The following is a 16631-nucleotide window of genomic DNA, read 5'->3' as shown; positions in this document are numbered from 1 at the left end:
AGGGCAATAGGTTCTTCCGGTCTGGGGATGCAGCGCTTGGGCGTCCGTTCTATTTGATCTCATTGTGGTAGTGTTTTTGTATCTCTTGACGGGAAAGAATGACTGCTGACAGCTCCCGTGGCTGTATTGTGGCTTCCATGTCAGGGACGCTGCTTTAGCTGGCATATTTCATTCGCCTCCCTTTGGGAGAGTTCCTGACGTCAGTCATGTGACCTATCAATTGGCTTCATGCCTTCCTCAAGCGCAAGCTCTCCTCTCCTGTCCTTCCCACAATCCTTTGGGCCTTTAAGAAGGCAAAGGACAAGCCCAGAACAAAGCAACTGCTCACATTGGGAGCCAGGAAGAAGAGAAGATGGGAAAAGAAAGGGATGGGCTCCACACCCCTGTGAGGTTCACTGCAGATAGCCAAAGATCTCCCAGAAAGTCCAGTAGCTTGACATGTGCCCCCTCTCTTCCCCTTAATCCCCATACCCCTAACCAGGTCGGCCTCCAACTCAGAGATCTGCCTGCATCTGTCTCCAGGAATATGAGTACTGGGATCAGAGGCATGTGCCACCCTGCCCGGCAGGTGATAGCTGGCTCCTGATAGCAACACCCTACTACCTTGGAACCACCCCTTAAACATGGGAGAGGAGACTCTTGGCCAGATCTTAGTAAGGACTGTCCGTTGCTGGGAACTCATTTTAGTTCCGCCATCTGGGCAGGCTTGAAGTGAACTTTAAGGCAACATGTCTCCTCAGCACCTCATGACCCTAATTCTGTTCTGAGTCATTTATGTGTAGCGGTTTATTATGTGTTGAGCAGCAGTGCGTGTGTTTCCCTCTTTACGGGGGTTTCTTAGTAACCAGGTGGCTCTCTGTAGTAGTACTGTGTTTTAAATCAGGACATTTTCTGGTCCCCTAGAGGGAGATGTCTTGGGCAAAGATTCCGGATTTGGTTCCTTATTGTGCTGGGCGGGGCTGTGTTCTACCTGCTCTGAGGCTCTCTCCATCCACCTGGACACGTCCTCCTTTACAGCGTTTGCTCCCCTTGCCAGCCTATCTGCTGGTACTGCTGGACTGCCGCGCTCTGGGGACCAGCGTGCAGAGGCAGAATCTCTGAGTACAAAGAAGGCAGGCATGCCACCAACCTGCCCCCAAGATCCCAAATGGCTCCTCAGCACCAGTCCTGTGCTTTTTTAGACTGTCACTCGCTCTCTCCCTAGGTGCCATTCTTGGATACCCAACACTGACTTTCACTGTGTTAGGCTTCCCTGTGATTGCCTTCCCAGGTGCCCAGGAGGTCTCTTCTAAGTTTCCTGCCTCATATTGTGACTTTTTCTTGTATGCTTACATTTTAATAGGATATACATTTTTTTTAAACTACTGCCAGACATTTCTGCTCTACCTGTCACTATTTTTTATGACATCACTGTGGTTCAGAGAAACTCCTGTACCCTTGACCCCAGCGTAGAACTAGATTCCTTGTGATAGGCTTTCCTGGTCGAAGCTTTGAAAGCTTGCTGGTACAGTCCCTAATGTCATTTCCAGACCTTACATAATGGGATGAGTTTCCTGTAACCGAGTTTCTGGCATATACCAATGAGGTTGTACGTACACTTGATGCCACACCGACTTAACACGGTACCGACAGATGCGGCGTTTAGCTTAGTCGGATGATAATGACCCCAAAGCCTCACTTCCTCCTGCCAAAAGGAAACAATGTCCCTCCGATCTGCTTTTTAGCACATAGTGGTGAACTCATTGGTTATTAATATTTTTAAAAGCTTTGCCCAAGGACACCACTTCACCACTAAAACATATTATTAGTAACGCACTGAATAATTTAGGACAATTCAATAAGCCCTCCCAACATATGAGGAGAACCTAGTGTGAGGTGGTTCCTCTTGGAATATTTTTGACTTTTTATGCTAGAAGGAAAAACTTCGAAAGACGTTAAAAATCATGGCCTGATTACTTTTCTAACAAGCATGATCGCGAGCCTCTTGTAAATAAATGTTCCTCTGTGTTTTCTGTCCCTCAGCTCAACGGAGACTCCCAGGCAAAAATACAGCGGATTCTCCGGTTGATTTCTGGCGGTGGGTTGTCCATAACGGGATCGCACATCCTGTGTGGAGACTTCCTCTTCAGCGGTCATACAGTTGTGCTGACACTTACTTACTTGTTCATCAAAGAATGTAAGTCATTAGTTCCTCCCTCACTGAACCAACGGATGGTGGGCGGGGCCCCAGGGCCCTGACGCGGATGCTGGTGGGCGGGGCCCCAGGGCCCTGACGCGGATGCTGGTGGGCGGGGCCCCAGGGCCCTGACGCGGTTGCTGGTGGGCGGGGCCCCAGGGTCCTGACACGGACGGGATACCTTCCGCGGAGAGGACAGTTGGAATAGAGACGGCTGTGAATACTCTCGCAGTTTATCCTTTCGCCTGGTCATTTGTGAATTTGTCTTGCTGGAGCTGTGACTTCAGCTTCAGTGAGACATCCTGTCTCAAGTTCAAATAAGACAAAGAGCAACTGAGGAAGACACTTGACATTGGCCCCTCAAGTCAGTCTACACACACACACACACACACACACACACACACACACACACACACGAACATGTCCACACATACACGAGCATAATACACACATGCAGCACACACGCAAACTAGGAAGAAACAAAGTCATTTCAAGTTGTCTGATCTCATAGGATTGTCTAAGAATAGTCTGTGTACTGGTAAACAAGGCATAGCTTTCTTTCTTCTTTCCCTTCAGAGCAAGTAGAAATGCAAGGTGTGATTAATACTATATATGATATATAGAGGCATATTTCCCCATGGCAGGATTTTTTTCAGTTATATACATTTACATATGGCATGGGAAGAATTATATTTTTCCAACAACTTTCCATACAAAAGATCTGTACTACTTAATATACATTTCGCTGCATCGCTGGCCCTCTGTGGACACAGGACATTCTGTGCTTGCCACCCATAGTCACCATCTGAGTCCTCTGTGTCTCCTTTCCCTGAGTGAGCAGTGTCATGGTTTGGAAAATCGGCTTCTAGAAGATGTACTGTCTATGTGTGATTACTCTCCTGCCTTTTGAGCATCCTGGGTTCTTTCCTTGCTAGCACTCTTGTTGAGAGTGGATTGAAATTCAGTTGGGAGAGCATACGAGAGCAGGACCATTTTTGTTGGTTAACATGAAAGGGTTTAATTGCACCAATATGCTCGCTGGAGTTTAAAACCTACGCCTGCAGAAGACAGCGAGGCTGTTAATGCTAGATGTCTGGCCTCACCATCAATGGGTTTTCTTAGTGCTTGCTACCTCTGCTGGAGACCCCACGTAGACAGTGAAGTCCATTTGTTGTCAACTCTTCACTAGGTGTCATCCCTGTGGCTAGAAGGAGTAAAAAAAAACAGGATTCTCAGTTGCCATTTTGATTTCAAAATAGCTTCTGCTAGCTGGGTCCGTGTAGGGAATCTTAGCACTACAGAGGCTGAAGCAGGAGAGTTGTTGGTTTAAGGCTAGCCTGGGTTACATAGCAAGACACTTTCTCACGGCAATAGATAACAGCAAAAAAAATCATCATGGTGGGGGAAGAGAAGGGCGTGGGTTGTGATCTCAGTGTGGTAGCATCATAGGAAATGCATTTTCCTAGAACACACAGCTACATCATTGCTCCTTACCCGGTTCAGCTTCTGGTGGTTAATGATACAGAGTAGTTCTAATGAGCCCAAACATTTTGAGTTGTTATTAAGTCCCCGACGACCTTTGCATAGAAAAATCGGTCAGATATGAAACTTCAGGAGGTCTGGGGAGGGGCAGTAAAACTGGAGAACGCATTGAATGAGACCTTCAGCCTTGTCAGGGTTGCCTCAGTTTTTAGGGTTCTAATGCAGTAGTCACTGGACACCCCTGGGGGGGCCTCTTCTGGCATTTAAATTCTAGGATTCTGTGAGCTATCTTGGAGAATGTAGCTGGAGGATGAAGTAATTAAGTCACGAGGAAGACACTGAAATGAAAGAATCAAATATAGGACTGTATTTCCACTTGGGATCCACAGACCAAGAGTCACTTTGTGTAGGAACAATAACTGATAACCACGTCAGCCATTGTCTGAAGCTTTGGGGACTGAACTTTCTTTGCTCTTCATCTGTTCTTTTGCAATTGAGCCTGTGTGTTGCTATGAACATAAACAAAGTTTAATATGAAATTGATTTCAGCCTTCTAGGTCATTAAACTTTTATTGTGAGCCAGTAAAGCTTTAAATAGACAGAAAAGGAAGGGGACCAGATGGCCAGATAATACAAACAGACGGGCTCAGCCATGTCTCTCAGGAACACTTACGTGAGAAGGACTTGGGGTTGTGACCGTGTTAACCGGAGAAGCGCCACGGTTCTCTCCCAGCTGGCCAGTGGCACAAACTTCACAGTAACTTCAGCAGGAGGCTAAATAGCGGTGCATGGAGGGGCAAGAAGCCAGAGCTTTGCCCAAGAGGAGAGCTGCACCCTTGCTAGTGGTGCTATAAAATTGCTGAGAATCAAATTTTGCTTGCCACAGTGACATTCCCCACCACAGAGGCACACCTGAAGAAATAAAAATAAACTTAAGATCTCTCATTTCGCCCTCCTTGTTTTCATAGACCTTTTCTTTAGGCCCTTACTAGTTCTCTTGCCAGGACGAGCCAGCTATAGCCAATCTAAGTAACAGTTTTGTTCTCTTCCTTATTTAATAGTTGTGCTGAAGGTAGGCACAACCTGGAATATCTCTTAGTGCCCACCAACCTCCTAAGAACGACTACTGTGTGTGCTAACGTGATTCCCTGTGCCCTCTGGGCAAACTAAAGCCATTCATTGCCTTGGCAGTCTTCATGGTCCTGCTCAAGGTTATAGGAGCAGTGTTAAGATGTAACTTGGTGGGAGGACATTTCCTTGGCTCGCATAAGTCAAGTTCCATTCCCAGCCAGCCAGTCCACGAGTCCATCTCCGTTTCCCTCTGTCCAGATTCTCCTCGGCACTTCTGGTGGTATCATCTGGTCTGCTGGCTGCTGAGCGCTGCCGGCATCATCTGCATCCTCGTGGCGCATGAACACTACACCGTCGACGTGATTATCGCTTACTACATCACGACACGGCTGTTTTGGTGGTACCATTCCATGGCCAACGAAAAGGTGAGAGCCGTGAAGACCCTTGGGTGAGCAATGCAGGGGACGTGCAGGGGACCCGTTTCCATAGACGGGGGTTTTTAGATAGCTTTGTGGAGAAGACAGTTGTTGCTCCCTATCTGTACGGTTTGGTCAGTTCAGCTGAACTTCCTGCCACTGCTGCTTATTTTAAAAAGTGACGGCAAAAAAAAAAAAATCACAAATATTGCATGCTGTCTGAGGGTTAAGAACACTGTAAAATTATGGACAACTTATTTTACCAACTCAGCTGATTGATGCTAGAACTGGAGGACTGTACGCTAACTGAAAACCTAGGAAGCTTCTCCGTAGAGCTTGTGACACAGCTTGGTGAGAGATTGCAGCCTGCCTTGTTGATTATGTTTCTGGGTGAGCAGCACCTCTATCTTCCCTTCTTCCTGTTCCAGGATGACCCCCATTCTTCTCCCGTTCATTTTTCTAGTGCTTGCTTAAGTGTCCCCGTCTTGCCTCCATCCTGGGAAGCTTCCTGTCTCTCTTGTTCTCTCCCTGTGGGCCCAAGGTTGCCTCCCCTCTATCACCACCCGCCCAGATCCCACTAGGCTTTTCTAGCCTTGCCAATGCTCTTGCTGTAATATGACTTATTTATCTTGGAATAGATCACCCCATGGTGGTGGTGGTGGTGGTGGTGGTGGTGGTGGTGGTGGTGGTGGTGGTGGTACTGTGCTGTGTGTGTATAGTGTGCTGTGGAGTACTCTGTGTGTGTGTGTGTGTGTGTGTGTGTGTGTGTGTGTAAAGCCTACAAGCGATTGACTTGTCATTACTGAAAGGTCTACTCAGAGCTCTTGGTGTCCACAAATCATTGCCTTCTTTGGATCCCTTTATCTGGCTTTGCTGCTCAGTCACTCACTCGATAATCCTCTGTTCTGCCTTCTCACGCAGTGATCTAGATGCTTCCAGACACCTAAACCAAACTCTCCATCTTTCTTCATGATGATGTTCAGCCTTCTGAGTTCTCCTTTCACTCCCCTTTAGCCCTTCTATCTGACCACAACCTATCCTGAAAACATTTCTCTTGAATGCCCTTCACACCTATTCCTGAGCCTCCTCCTTAGAGAACTGCAGGCAGAGGTCTCATGACCCACAGAGTGTAGGACAGGATGGGGGGGGGGCACCAAGGTCAAAGGAGAGCTGGGGGAAAGGCAAGACAGCAGGTACTGCCAAGGGATGTCACTGCTGTTCCCTTGCTAAGATACAACACAAATAAGTGCCATTTCATTGAGAAGTCTAGACTGCATTCATAAACAATTCCTCATTTTATTTTTCCCACCTTCACAGAACTTGAAGGTCTCTTCCCAGACAAATTTCTTGTCTCGGGCTTGGTGGTTCCCCATCTTCTATTTCTTTGAGAAAAACGTCCAAGGCTCGATTCCTTGCTGCTTCTCCTGGCCACTGTCCTGGCCCCCTGGCTGCTTCAAGTCATCATGCAAAAAGTATTCACGGGTCCAGAAGATCGGGGAGGATAACGAGAAGTCTACGTGAGCCGCCAGCCTGGCAGCAGCTTTTCCACCAAAACAGTCCGTGCTGAAACCAAAGGCGCAGCTTCGTATTTATTTTCAGAGAACTGACTGGTAAATGGAGTGGACCAAATTTTGTGCAAAAGATTGGAGCAACGAATGAAGTATTACCTTTTGGCTTTTTTTTTAAATTCATCCCAAGAAACATATATTTTCCTGCTGCTCTTCACTCATGGGTGACAAAGCCTCCAAACTGGGATCCTAAAGAGGTGGCATTAACCCGCTGTGCCTCTCGTTGTTTCTCCACTTCCACATTCTTTCCAGATTGTTTTTTCCCTTCAAGGTCAGAAGAGTTTGCTAATGTTGTGAAATAAAGGGCCTGTATATGCACAGCCACTGTGTGAATGCAGGCAGTGAGGGCAGGAGCAGGTTTCCACCAAGCAGCTCACTGAGAGCAAGCCACAGGTGGGTCAAGGTGGGTCAAGGTCAAGTGCACTTGTTTCTATCCAGTCTGGGGGAAGGTTAGGGTGCCATCTGGGGTTCACTTTGCTGCTACCCACCCCCCATGTGTTATGTTTGACTTTTCCTCTTCTTTTGTTTTTTAACCTTTACCTGATAATTGTATTTCTAAAGAAGGGGTGTTCCAAGGAAATGAGAGTGACCCACCCATGAACGTTTCCTGTGTGTGGATTTCTGACTTTCAAGTCTCTCTGACAGGTCCACAGGAAGCGTGGGGCTTTTCCTGCTACACACATTCAAGGCAGCCTGCCTGGAGCACAGCACTGTTAACTGCACCAGCAGGGGTTGCAAACGCACATGGGAAGTGATGCTCACACTCACCGGGGAACATGCTTGTGCTCCCCTTCTAACGTGGACCCTGCTGTGATGTGTTTCTAATCGGAACCTAGAGAAATGTTCGCGCACATCCCACTAAAACAGTCGCCTCTCAGTTAGCATTGCGCTTTCCAGGAAATGCAAGATAGATTCCAAAGGTTTACTGGTTCCTTGCCTTTTAGCAAGGAACCTACTCCCTAAGTGCTCCTACGGCCATACACCACCACCGAGCAAGTTGGCTTTTACCCTGCGAGCGTGCCACATGGTGCTGCACTTAAACATGCCGTTGGCATCCACACTTGAGATTACTACATCTACATAGGAGCAGAGAGCCAAGCATGGGGTGTACGCCTTTAAGCACTCGGAAGGCAGGGGCAGGCAGATCTCTCTGTGAGTTCAAGTCCAGCTTGGTCTAAAAAACAAGTTCCAGGACATCCAGGGAGACCCATAGAAACCCTGTCTCACAAAAGCCCCACCACCACCACCATTAAAAAAAAGAAAAGAAAACGGGGGTGGGGGGAGGAGCAGGGATAACTGTGTCAGATATGAACTGTTTTTTTCAAAATCTGGTTGATTTAGGAATATCTGATTTAATGTGCTACTCAGTGTTAGTATGCATGATCCTTGCCTTGATTTCTTAACTAAGATTAGTTTGTGAACCTTCTCGTTAAGGTTAGAAACATTCTCTGGTTACATGGTTGTCAGGATGGGAGCAGAAGGGGGCAAGTCGAGCAGGGTGGAAGGAGGGGCTGCATTGGCTGTGATGAAATGGAATATCCTCAGGTCAATCCTTGGAAGCCGGTCGGCCTTGATTATTCAAAGTTAAACTTTAAATTGCTTGGCACAAAAGCACAATACAGATCTGTTCCGAAGGGCCATTGTCCTCTGGTGCTAAAATTCTGTGTGTGTCCAGAGTGTCTCTTTTTTCTGTGATAGGGTAGGTAAAGGGAAGGGCGCTGGATTCAAAGGCGAGAGAGTAAGATTCTCAATCTGGCTGTCTTCACCAGAGTGCGAACTCTAAACACCCTCGCCAGAGTTGGGAGTGCAAAGGTTTTGTATTTTTATAGAATAAGCCAATAGTAAATACATACCTAGTTTATCTTGTGTTAGAGACAATTCTATACAGTTCTCATATGTTCGTTTCCTCAACTCTGATCTTGGGTTAGAACAAAGTGTTCTGCTCAGAAACATGCATTTAACTTCTGTGTCTTATTGTACTTCTTGTAAGAGAAGTACTCAGCGCTGCAGCCCCGGTTTTGGTCTGTGAGGCTTTCATTGAAACCAAACACCTGAGAGCCTTATTCAGCTGTGGCTAGGATTCCCCGGGATTCTTTAGTTAAAGGAAATGCCTAAGCATTATTACAATGCATGTTGATTGTTGGGAACAGAAAACCTTGCATTCCAGTCATGTCATCCAGGCCATCAAAAAAACAATACTATCACTTTCCAAAACACCCGTGAGTCTCGCGTGGAAACTGCTGTTCCCAAGTTCTCTGTGTGTTTGCTGTGGCTCTCTAGTCGATGCTGATGCAGAAGCATGTGTCTTGAAAATAAGAGAGGGAGATGTCCACGTTTCAAGATGCAAAAGATAACCAAACACATTTCAGTGTAGGAAAGCAAATTGGAGACTTGGCTCCACATGCCATTGGGGATATAAAATATAGACAATTGTGACGTTGCCTTTGAAACAGTAATTTTATTTTTGAGATGGTCTCATCTCACCGTGTAGCCCAGATTGACTTACAATTTTCAATCCTCCTGCCTCCGCCTCCAGAGTGCTGGGATTGCAAGTGTGTGCTTCCACGCCTACCCTACCAAAGCAGTAAATGATTGCAACACCTTTTCTTTGCCAGTAAAGATGCAGGTCTTACCCATTACCTGTGCTTTCGTGAGCCCGTGTTTCTGGCTTTCCTGTAACGCAGCACTTCTGGAAAATGCCTGTGATATAAAACAGATGCTACATGTTTTCTTCTGAAGCATCCCAGTAGAAATGGAGTTTTTTCAAATTTGGGTTGTTGATCTAGATCCACTAGATCCAAAACAAGGAAGCCTCCTTCCCCAATCCTCCTGAGCTAATTGTATCTGTCCTTTGAGTTTCACACGTCTCAGGAAGCAGGTTTTACTGAGGGCAGAAGGCTGGCTGAGGGTCAACTCTTGACATCTCTGGGCAGGTTTGTAGCGTAGATTCTTGGCTGTGCTAGCAGTGCCTCCTTGTGGCGATGTGTCACATCTGGAATGCAAACTTTAAAAATAGATTTTCAAGGTTACTCCAAAGTCTGTCTTTTGGCTTTTTGTTGTTGATGTTGTTGCTCAATTTTTTTTTCCAAAAAAATCTGAAATTCTCATGGGGAAGAAGGTATCTTAAAAACATTCTAAATACTTCCCAAAGGGAAAGTGCTCAGAATCTCATCGAAGAAAATTTGTGGGTCTTTTTTACCTCTTTTATCGCAATCATTATTAACATCTAGTCCATAAGTACCAGACTTTGTTTACTTCCGAACCCAGAGTCAACTGTCTTTTTCCTTCTGTGCTACGACTCATTTCATTTTTAATTTAAAGTTCGTATCTTGCTCCATAAATATTTTAAACTTTTTGTTATTGTTTTGGTTTTGTACTATAGAACTGATTGAAAATTTAAGCTGGTCTTAACACACTCACCCCTTTAGCGTAAGGAAGCGTGAGATGGAATCTTCTAGTAAATGAGTTTACATGTGTTAATCAAGTGTAAGTTATATGCATTGCGTTGGAACCTTTTCTATGTGTATGTGTAAAGATTTCTGGTGGTATTGTTTTTAATACCATTGTGTTGCAATAATTTAGCCCCTTTGACTGATTTGACAAAATGCATTTTATGAAGAGAAGTGCTCTTGACTTCACTATCCCTATCCTGAAAATCATGTCAGAGGTACCCAAAGATAAGTTTTTATACAGACAGACGCCTCATAAACGCTGGTTTCTTACTTGTTAATATCACTGTACTGTGTTCCTAGTGAATCATGAACGACAAGGGCGGGTCACTGTAGAATTACTTTAAACTATCCTTTAAAAGAAAGAGGAGAAGCTATAAGCTAGTCTAGTTGCCAAGTTGGAATTTGTTGTTTAATTTACCTCCTATGCAATGATTAATGCTGCGAAATGCGTGGTTAATAAGTTACAGTATATTCAGACGGGAAATCCCTTTACAAGGTCTGAGCGGCAGCTGGTTGCGTTCTTTTGGAAACCTACTATACTGTTTCGATGCGTTAAGTGCCTTGTTGTAAAGTGAAATTTTAAGTCTAGAATTCATTATTTTCCTGACCTATATTTTTCATTATGATTATCTACTGTGTGCTGTTGTAATCATTTTATTAAATGCTTACATTTTAATCAAATGTGAACTTCAGTCTCTTCTATCCACTACTGTCTTATTATTGTGTGAGCGTGTGTGTGTGTGTGTGTTTTTAAGTGTGGGAGTGTGTGGAGGTCAGAGGACAACTCTGGGGAGTCAGTTCTGTCCTTCTGTCTGGGATTAAACCCAAGTCAGCAGGCTTGCACAACAAGCACCTCTATGCACTAAGCTCTCTCACACTATTGGAATCAGTGATTTATCACATGGGTTTGCAGTCCAAGTTTTGTTTTCCTTGTCAGTTTATTTTAAAAGAAATCTTTCAGTTTGGAAATATACTTTCTATGCCTGTGAAAACATTCTGGGAGGGATGTAGGACTATGACTTCAGTTTCTGTTTTAAGTCCCCGCGGGCCATGAAAACTAATGTTTGTTTGTGCTCAGAAGAGAGGATGTGTGGACTTGGTTTCTGACTTACAGATGCCTTAAAACTGTATTTGCCTCTCGGAGTGCATAACAGCATTCCTTTCCATTCAGAAGATTCCTTCTTCAATGTTTAGAGTATGTATTAAAAGTACAAAAGGCTATTTTCTTCAAACACTATTGTTGAAATGAGGACTTACTTAAAGAACTGCTACAAACTAAATATTATTTTTCCTACCCATAGATTTAAAAGAATTAAAACTTTCTTTGTAGATGGTCCTACCCAGTCCTGCAACTATTCAGTCCCAAAGAAACACACAGAGGCTTATATTATAAACTGTTTGGCCAGTTAGCTCAAACTTATTACTAACTAGCTCTTACACTTTAAATTAACCCATAATTCTTGTCTATGTTTAGCCATATGGCTTGCTACCTTTTCTCAGCGAGGCGTTCTCATCTCTCTCCTTCTACTTCTGACTGGTGACTGTGTCTCTGTCTTGCCCTTTCCGAGAATTCCTGCACTAAGATTGCCCTGCCTATACTTCCTATCTGGCTACTGGCCAGTCAGCATTGTATTAAACCAATATGAGTGACAGATCTTTACAGTGTGCAAAAGCATTATCCCACAGGAAGTTCATTGTAAGGGTTTGGGATAAGCATAATAGCAAATTCTTTTGCAAAGTCCATGGGTCCTCTTTCCTCAAAGTGGATGATTTGGGTGAGGCCTGGCACTACAGATAATAAAAGATCATCAGGCTATTTAAACAACCATCCACTCCCACCGTCTGGATGGAAAACCTGTGTAAATCCCTTCCTTTGGACAGTATGTGAGTTTAATGTTCCTGGTTTCTCTGGTACTATCTCTGAGCAGGTGGACCTCATGCCCTATGCAACTGTTTCATTCACGTATCAACAAATATACCAATGTTGCAAATAGAAACGCTTCTAATGACAATAAACACATGGTGTAATGAAAACCACCTCCGAGGAGTGGGAGTAAAAAGATGAGAAGTATTTCCCGCTTTACAGTGTCCTGTATTTTCAATAAAAACTGTTTAAACCCTTTAAAAGCCTTTTCAATATCTTTAATCCTGACTGACAGCGAGATTAGTTCTTGGGCTAAGGCAAAGTACAGTCACTTGAACCAAGAAAGTAACATGTTTTATTGGAGCAAACACTTCCGCTTTACCTTGTAAACATACATCATTCCTTGGGGTTTATTGATTAAGTGTATTGCTCTGATAGGTTAGGTTCAGCACTCAAAGTCCACTTGGGAAGGGGCACGTCGAGCTGGAGGAATCCTGGAGTGTCTGAGTTCAACTTGCTCATGTTATCCAGTGAACAGCACTCAGTCAGGTTTGGGCTGAGGGTTTGTATTTTCCGTGTCATAGGAAGGAAGAAGGTGTGAAGAGACAACAGGGATTTCAACAATAAAAAGCAAATGCCATGAATCAGTCACAAGAAAGCTGGCTAACTAAGAGTATTTCTTAAGGGAATTTTACCTTCTAATCACCTTGTTTTCTACCTTCTTTACTCACATACTAAGCCACTGATCAGTGTTGTTTCTATAATAATGCATCATATACCACACTCTGGGCACTCCTTTCTCAGTGAGTACATCTTAGACATTAAGGCCTCTGCATCTTCTAACTCCCTTGCCATGCCTTTGTTCCAGACACTGGTTTCTATTTATTTATTTATTTATTTATTTATTTATTTATTTATTTATTTATTTTACTTACATTATGGAGATACAATTTTCCTCTAGTGAAATGCTTCTGTTCACATTTAGTAAAATACATATGCGACGTAACCAACCTGCCTGTCAAAGTCTAGAACATCCCTAATGGCTCCAGAATGGAGTTCTTCCTTTCCTGCCCTTCCATTGCTCATCTTGTTCCTGTTAACCTGGGTTAGTTCTACCAGTCCTGGAAGGTCACAGACATGAAAGTATAAGTATACAATATACCTTTATTTTTCCTGATTTTTCGAGACAGGGTTTCACTGTGTTATGTAGCCCTGGCTGTCCTGGATCTCATTCTGTAAACCAGGCTTGCTCTGAACTCACAGAGATCCGCTTGCCATTGCCTTCCCATCGATGGGATTAAAGGCGTGGATCACCACCGACTGGTACAATATACCATTTTTGATTGGGTTTCTTCACTCAGAATGGCACTTTTGTTGAAATTTACCGATGGTGTGGGGCACACCATGATTTCCTTCTTTTTACTACATAGTGGGAACATGGTCTCTCCTGTCCCTGCTACCCTGGTTGTAAGACACCTGACCTGTTTTGGTTTTGGAATCAAACAAGATGTTTGTCCCAATCCTGGCACGACTGTGTCCAAGTAAAACTGGACTCCGTAGCATTTGAAATTCTACTTTTGTTCTGAGATTTAGGTCTTTCAAGGGGGTGCCTCTATCATGTCAAGATCCATTATAGTACATACTTGCAACCAAGGGGAGTGGGATGGATAAAGGGGTACCCAGTAGAGATGGGCAGGTCTATTTAGCCACCATACAAAGCAGTCAAGGATACATGCAGCAAACAGTACCTTGGCTAGGTTTAGCATCCAGCCTTGGGAAGTGTTGGCAGAGTTGCCAGTGTCAATAACAGGGAGAACATTGAGCTCAAGGTATTATAAGGACATCAACAATTTAATGTGCAGCCACAAAGCAGCAGAGATCTTGTTGATTGTTTTATGTAATCCTTATATCTGATGTAGGTACATTATAATCCCATTTTCAGAGTTCAGCCTATGGTGGCATGGGATGTTTGGCATCTAAAGAAGTATGCAACTGGTCATGGTGGGGCACACCTTTAGTTCCCAACTCTTGGGAAACAGAGGCAGGTGGATCTCTCTGAGTACGAGGCCAGTCTGATTTGCACACCTTTTTTCCAGGCCAGCCAGAGCTACACAGGAAGACCCTGACTCTAAAGAAGTATGTAATTCACACAGCCAGTATTCTAAGGAGTTCAGTCAGAGCAAACAGTAAGAATGAGAACTAGAGCAGGTGTTGAGTTAAGTCCAGGGGCATTGTACAACTCAATAGTATTAATAGTGTTGCTACTTTCTCTTTCCATTGGTATTTTATAAAGCCTTCTTAATCCCTGAATCTTCTCTGTTTGTGCTCACTGACACAGAAAGAATGTGATGTGTGGCGCATACCTCTCTGAGGCCTTACAAACCAGCCGCACAACTGTGGGTTTACAAGTTGAGTAATTTAACACTGCTCTCAATAACAAGCTTACTTCGATATTTTGTATATACAGTACCAACAGCTTCCGCCGAAACCCATGTAAAACCAGAAGGATTTCAGGAGGCAAGAGACTGCTTTAAAATTCTATTCGGCGCCCCAATAAAAACAATAATTTTCCTGATTGTTGTCATTATCTTTCTTGCTTTCCTACCCAAAATTCTGTGTTCTCTTCCTATGCTGCCCCTGGTTAGGTTGTAACTTTATTGATTTGTTTAGAGCGGAAGATGTAGCAATGTTGTGTAACAGTTTCCTCTGAGATTGAAACATCCTATCCTGTAGGAAACTCCTTATGCAGGAAGGTAAACAAGTCAAAAACAAACAAACAAACAAAAAACTCCAGGAAGTCCCTGAAAGTGACCAAATTCACTAGACCCCTCCCTGCTCAGAGTCCCCCTAAAGGCCAGCAGAGTCAAGCTGCAAAGAAGACTCCCAGAGCAGACCAGGTGCCTGGAAGAAGTAAAAACCAGAGGTGCTGCCTGAAAGTGATTTACACCAACTGAGACACCTGCAAGGGGCGCTCTTCAGCCAGGTGAGCTGTCTCCAAGCTGTGCAGCGTGCTCCAGGTTCCCAGCTTTTGTGAGCTGTCACCCATGCGGAGGTGGGCTTGGTGAAGCAGTGATCTTTCTGGCATTTCTGCTCCTGTAAGTATTCCTTCGCCCATATTGCTCAGTAACCCCAATAAAACTTATTCATTGATCAACTTGGACTTTGGTGTTATCTGTACTTTGGTCTGTTTTGGGTTTCTTATCTGGAGTGAGAAGATACATGTGTTTCATTTTCCCCGGGGAAAATTTTGTCACACAACAAGCAGAAAGTGCCTCTTTACCTGGCAAGAATGCCCTTCATTTAACTGGGAAAGAAATCCATTCATAGGAAGCTGGATGCATTATACTTGAGGTTTTAAATGGTACCCAGCATTAGGAAAAACAATATGGCTTTTTATGTGAGTTTATAAGATTGCCACCCAACGGCTATAGATAGGGCAGCTTGACAGCATGAATTTACTTCCCATGGTTCTAGAAGTCAAGGTCAAAGTATTTCCAGGGCCGGCTTATGTAGTAATATTTTGTGTTTTAACAAATAAAGCTTGTTTGAAGATCAGAGTGCAGAGCTAAGCCACTAGAGGCCAGGCAGTGGTGTCACACACCTTTAGTTCCAGGATTCAGGGGACAGATAGATCCCTGTTAGTTCAAGGCCACCCCAGGCTACACAAAATTCATCCAATCTATAAGAAAAACAGAACTCACACAAAGGTGATCCCAACACTTGGGATCCCATGCCTTTAATCCCAGCACTAGGAAGGTGGAGATAGGAGTGATATGGTTGGGAAGGCGGGAGGAGACAGGAACTTGGTGCAGTCTGAGGAGCAGTGCAGTCTGAGGACAGGATGGCCCCTTTGGTCTGAGCATTAGTAGAGGTAAGAACTCTAATGGCTGGCCACTCTGCTTCTTCGAGCCTTCAGCTTTCACCCCCTGATTAGCTGACTCTTGAGTTTTTATTATGAAGACCAATTAGAATTTGCGCTACAGGTTTCCGAGGCTGATGCTGCCTTCTGGCTGGGTCCTCACATGGCCTTCTTTCTGTACCCTGCTCCCTTCATGGTCTCCAGTCGTGCTGGGTTAGGGCCCATCCACTTGACTTTAGGTCCATTCACAGAGCCTCGTTTTAACTTAATTCCTTCTGCTACAACCCCTCCTAGACATGAGGGTCACATTCTGAGGAATCAGGGACTGGTTCTTTAACATATGAATTGGAGCACACAGTTATAGCTTGGCACATAACGCTTTTTCTCTGTCATACACAACTATTATTGGAAATAGATTATTCAAGAAATGCCACAAGTGGAGTTAAATCTTACACAAGAGGGAGGCTGTTGGTTGTTCAGTTGGGTCAAGTTTCAATCCCCTTCCAGAATTAGGTGCCTGTATGCACTGTGATGGTTCTAGGGGGAAGGAAGGGAAGAACCCTCTTGAAAGACTTAGATCTCTATGGAAGGCAGAATTTCTTTTTTTAAAAAATATTTGTTTATTTATTATGTATACAATATTCTGTCCGTGTGTATGTCTGCAGGCCAGAAGAGGGCACCAGACCTCATTACAGATGGTTGTGAGCCACCATGTGGTTGCTGGGAATTGAACTCAGGACCTT

General features: G+C 44.3%; 1 protein-coding gene across 6 annotated transcripts in view; it reads left to right on the top strand.

Annotated features, from left to right (window-relative positions):
* Sgms2 (sphingomyelin synthase 2) overlaps positions 1–10840 on the top strand; it is a 73249-nt gene extending 62409 nt beyond the window's left edge. For all 6 annotated transcript variants that reach the window (XM_026784178.1, XM_005357295.3, XM_013350065.2 and 3 more), the window contains 3 exons: positions 2023–2176; positions 4988–5154; positions 6463–10840. In XM_026784178.1, coding sequence (XP_026639979.1) covers positions 2023–2176; positions 4988–5154; positions 6463–6666 — 525 coding nt within the window. In that variant the 3' untranslated portion in view covers positions 6667–10840. The remainder of the gene's footprint in view (positions 1–2022; positions 2177–4987; positions 5155–6462) is intronic.
* The last annotated feature ends 5791 nt before the right edge of the window (positions 10841–16631 follow it).

The sequence above is a fragment of the Microtus ochrogaster genome, chromosome 21 (assembly GCF_000317375.1).
Source record: "Microtus ochrogaster isolate Prairie Vole_2 chromosome 21, MicOch1.0, whole genome shotgun sequence".
Lineage (NCBI taxonomy): Eukaryota > Metazoa > Chordata > Mammalia > Rodentia > Cricetidae > Microtus > Microtus ochrogaster.
The sequence above is the reverse complement of the archived record's forward strand: the minus strand, read 5'-3'. Positions and strand labels throughout refer to the sequence as shown.